Genomic DNA, 3,927 nt, shown 5'->3' with positions numbered 1-3,927 from the left:
TATATATATATATATATATATATATATATATATATATATATATATATACATGCATACATACATATATACATACATACAGCACAGCTGCAGAAAGAAAAGCTTTGCAGAGAGTGGTGAAGGCTGCACAGAAATCTGTTGGAATCAGTCTCCCCACCATCACAGACATCTACACCTCCAGATGCAGGAAGAGGGCCACCTGCATCATGAAGGACCCCACCCACCCAGCACACACACTTTTTGTCCCACTCCCCTCAGGAAGGAGGTTAAGGAGCATTAAGTGTAGAACCACTAGACTGAGGAACAGCTTCTACCCTGAGGCTGTTAGACTCATGAATCTCTAACTAGAATAATCACTGTGAAAAACCATATCATGTTGCTGCTGATCTGTTTCATGTTGCTGCTGATCTGTTTCAATGTTGATGTGTTCATGCGTGCACATCTGCTCACAGACTCATGTTCATGTTTGTGCTGATGTTCAATGTTTTATGATATGAGTGCTTAGTGTATATTTAGTTGATGTTTTTCTTAGTTCATATCTTAGATGTTATTACTGTTTTTCTTATACATTTTATTGTTGGATGTAACTGGGACCCTGCGTACATAATTTCGCTCCACCACATGTACCACATGAGGTGCGAATGACAATAAAGAAACTCTGACTCTGATACACACACACACACACACAGGTTTGTTTTGCTATCTTTATGGGGCCTTTGCATTGACTTCCATTCATTTTTCATTCATTTCTATAGCCTAACCATGACCTTTATCCATAACCTAACCATTACCAGTACATACTTAACCCTAAACCTAACACATCCTCAATTCACACCTTAGTCCTAAACCTAGCCCCTAACCCACCAACGGGACTTCTTCTTATGGGGCCCGGGCTTTGGGCCCCATAAGGAGCAGTTGGTCCTCACAATGCAGTATAAGTTGGAAAAATGGGCCTCACAAAGCAGCATAAACAAGGACACACACACACACGCACACACACACACACACACACACACGATACACTACCCCACCCCACCCCCCACCCCCCCGGTACCCTAGATAGCAGCTCTCTGCTCCACACAGAGGGCTGTGGTAGCTCAGTGGTCTCTGTGGTTGTGTCAGAAAGGGCATCCGGCCTAAAAACATTTTCCAAGTCTTCGTGCAAGTTAGTTTGCTGTGGCGACCCCTGAAGACGAGAGCAGCTGAAAGAAGGATAAAAATAAGAGAAAATATATATATGGATTTCCCATAGTCCACTATCATCATCATCTTAGCAGTCTTTAAAGTGTTAGAGAGGTTCTTGAAACTGTATGGTACTGTCAGCTGCTTGACTTCCTTCCTGTATGTGGACTCAAAGATTTCCTGGATCAGGCTGATATTTATCTAACAGAGGTGTGTGAGGAGGTGCATACTAGAATATACATAGAAAGGTTAAGGTTACTTTATTTGTCATTCGCACTGTGTTACATGTAGTGCGAATGAAATTGTGTACACAGGGTCCCTGTTGCATCCAACAAAAGTATATATTGTAAATAAAAATGGTAACAAGATCTAAGATATGAACTAAGAAGTACACTAAACTAAGAATACACTAAGCACTAATGGTACAAAAACAACATGCTAAACATGAGTCTCTGTGAGCAGATGAGTACAAATGAACACAGCAGTGTGAAATAAATCAGCAGCATAAGATCATCAGCATGGATAGTCAGCAGAACATATCAACAATCAAGAGGCATTACAGTGATTGTCCTGGTTGTTCCTCAGTCTAGTGGTTCTACTCTTAATGCTCCTCAACCTCCTGCCTGAAGGGAGCAGGGCAAAAAGTGTGTGTGCTGGGTGAGTGGGGTCCTTCATGATGCAGGTGGCCCTCTTCCTTCTTCAAGAACAGAAGAAAAGTCTTGTTTCTTCTAACTCAAGTGTCCGGGATTTATTTCTCATTGATGTACTTTCTGTAATCTTTATGTTCATTCCATCAGACTGCAGCGATCTCAAAGACTGTCTGAAGACCGAAGTAGATCTGTTGGTGCCTCAGCTGCCATCCTGCCTCCCTGCCCCTTTGAGCAGCGTTACCTGGACTCTGCGTCCCATGCAGCATGGCACCGTAGCTCTGACCTCAGCCCTGAGACAGGACCTGCCTGAGCAGCAGTGCAATGACAGTATCACTGTCAAAATCACTGAAGAAGATGGTTTGACTGTTGGTGATTTCTGCTTTGAGGGAGCCATAGAGAAAGTCCTCGTCCATGCTGTTGTGTCTGTTACTCTGAAGTCCAGAACGGGGACTGAAGCACTAAGGAACCCCAAACCTCTGTTAAAAGCATCTTTTGAAACAGACATACCTGGTAACAGAAGTTTAAGCTGCATCTCATATTAAAATGTTTGACAGTAAAACTTTATGTTGTTTTTTTTTTTTTCTGTCCTTCTGATATTCAGAAAACTACATATTCATGGTGTCTCTATCAAATAGCAGCCCTGTCTTCCTGGCCACCCCCAGTTGGCCACAAGGCATGAAGTCGTCTTCAAACGTCTCCTGGATTGTTTCCGTTCCCTCAAAAATGAAGGCAAACCTGATGTTCCTCAACCTGAACCAGCCCAAGTGCAGCAAAAACCACACCACAATCAACGTGTCGAGAGTTGGTAGCATCGAGGAGTACTACAGCTGTACCGAGGCCGAGAAGGCAGGCTCCAAGATCACCATCTCCAATAACTTCTACCTCAACATGTCCAACTGTGAGCCTGAAAGTGGACACTTCCGCGCACTGACAAAGATCACCCTGCAGAAGAGTAAGCATGCTTTAATGGAACCATCAGACGCTTGCACCATTTTTAACTGACAGAAAGCAGCGATCAGAAATGAAAATCAATTTTGTTTTCTTTTAGGCTCTAGTCTGATCATCATATTCAGCGTGGTGGCTGCTCTGCTCATAGTTTTTATCATAGTACTGGTACTGGTGTGCATCATTGTTAGGTAAGTCCTTAAACTTTTTATTTACAATTCTACTGAGGCTGAAAAGCTTAAATTTAGGTAGATATGTTTAATTTTTGTGGTAAATAGTGACATATTTAACTAAAAACTTGACAGTTGTCAAATTGCTCAATGGTCCCATGAGTCACGAACCCAGGTGTCCAAAGAGTCATCAAACCTCCATTTGAGGGCTTTTGGAAAAACGTTGCATTTAAACTCAAATCTTGTTGTTTTTACTGCCACAAAAAGGAAGAAGAAGGAAAAGTTAAACCATCAAGTGGCTGTTTACAATTCAGGCATCACCACCTTCCAACCAGGGGACAACGATGATTCTCATGTCTACACGTCCATTGAGGACACGCTTGTCTACTCACACCTGTTGAAAAAAGGTATAGAGATGGGCACTTATGGAGATGTTGACACCTACCAGCCCTTCACCGGACCAACAGACTCCCAGATGCCACCAGTCTGCAATGATGATGGAGATGACAACATGGAGGTTCCCCTGCCGTCTCGTCTCTCGTCTCAACGGGGTCGTCCGCTTCCAGACAGACCCCCATTACATCCAGCCCCTGGTGGACAACAAGACTCAGCTCCAACATGAAAAGAAAAGTAGTTTGAAACCAGAGCTGCAGGAGTTGCCAGAGGAAGAGAAGTGAGCTGACAAATAGGATTCAGCATTCTGATTTCCACGTCTTGAACTTGGTGATTTTTATCCTCTGGCATCTGTGAGACAATACTGTTTTTGTTACAAGATACTTTTTACCCTGAGTCACAGAAAAAAATCCTGTTGAAACTGTAGCTGTTATTGCATTTTATCACACATGAAGATGCTTCAAGTTTGCTTCATTTTCACAGCTTGAAATGCTTTGAGCAATCAGATATATTATATTTTGTACATATTTAGGAACATCAGGTTTCTCTCTCTCTCTCTATATATATATATATATATATATCGATATATA

The 3,927-nt window shown here is 42.3% G+C and overlaps 1 protein-coding gene across 1 annotated transcript in view; it reads left to right on the top strand.

Moving 5' to 3' along the window:
• The window catches only part of LOC119410341 (CUB domain-containing protein 1), an 8,845-nt gene extending 5,254 nt beyond the window's left edge, over positions 1 to 3,591 (top strand). Inside the window, exons 5-8 of the mRNA XM_037677252.1 lie at positions 1,977 to 2,339; positions 2,431 to 2,781; positions 2,878 to 2,965; positions 3,212 to 3,591. Coding sequence (XP_037533180.1) covers positions 1,977 to 2,339; positions 2,431 to 2,781; positions 2,878 to 2,965; positions 3,212 to 3,566 — 1,157 coding nt within the window. The 3' untranslated portion in view covers positions 3,567 to 3,591. The remainder of the gene's footprint in view (positions 1 to 1,976; positions 2,340 to 2,430; positions 2,782 to 2,877; positions 2,966 to 3,211) is intronic.
• Positions 3,592 to 3,927: the final 336 nt, after the last annotated feature.

Source organism: Nematolebias whitei, chromosome 5 (assembly GCF_014905685.2).
Source record: "Nematolebias whitei isolate Nwh7 chromosome 5, NemWhi1, whole genome shotgun sequence".
In the NCBI taxonomy this organism is placed as follows: domain Eukaryota; kingdom Metazoa; phylum Chordata; class Actinopteri; order Cyprinodontiformes; family Rivulidae; genus Nematolebias; species Nematolebias whitei.
The sequence above is the reverse complement of the archived record's forward strand: the minus strand, read 5'-3'. Positions and strand labels throughout refer to the sequence as shown.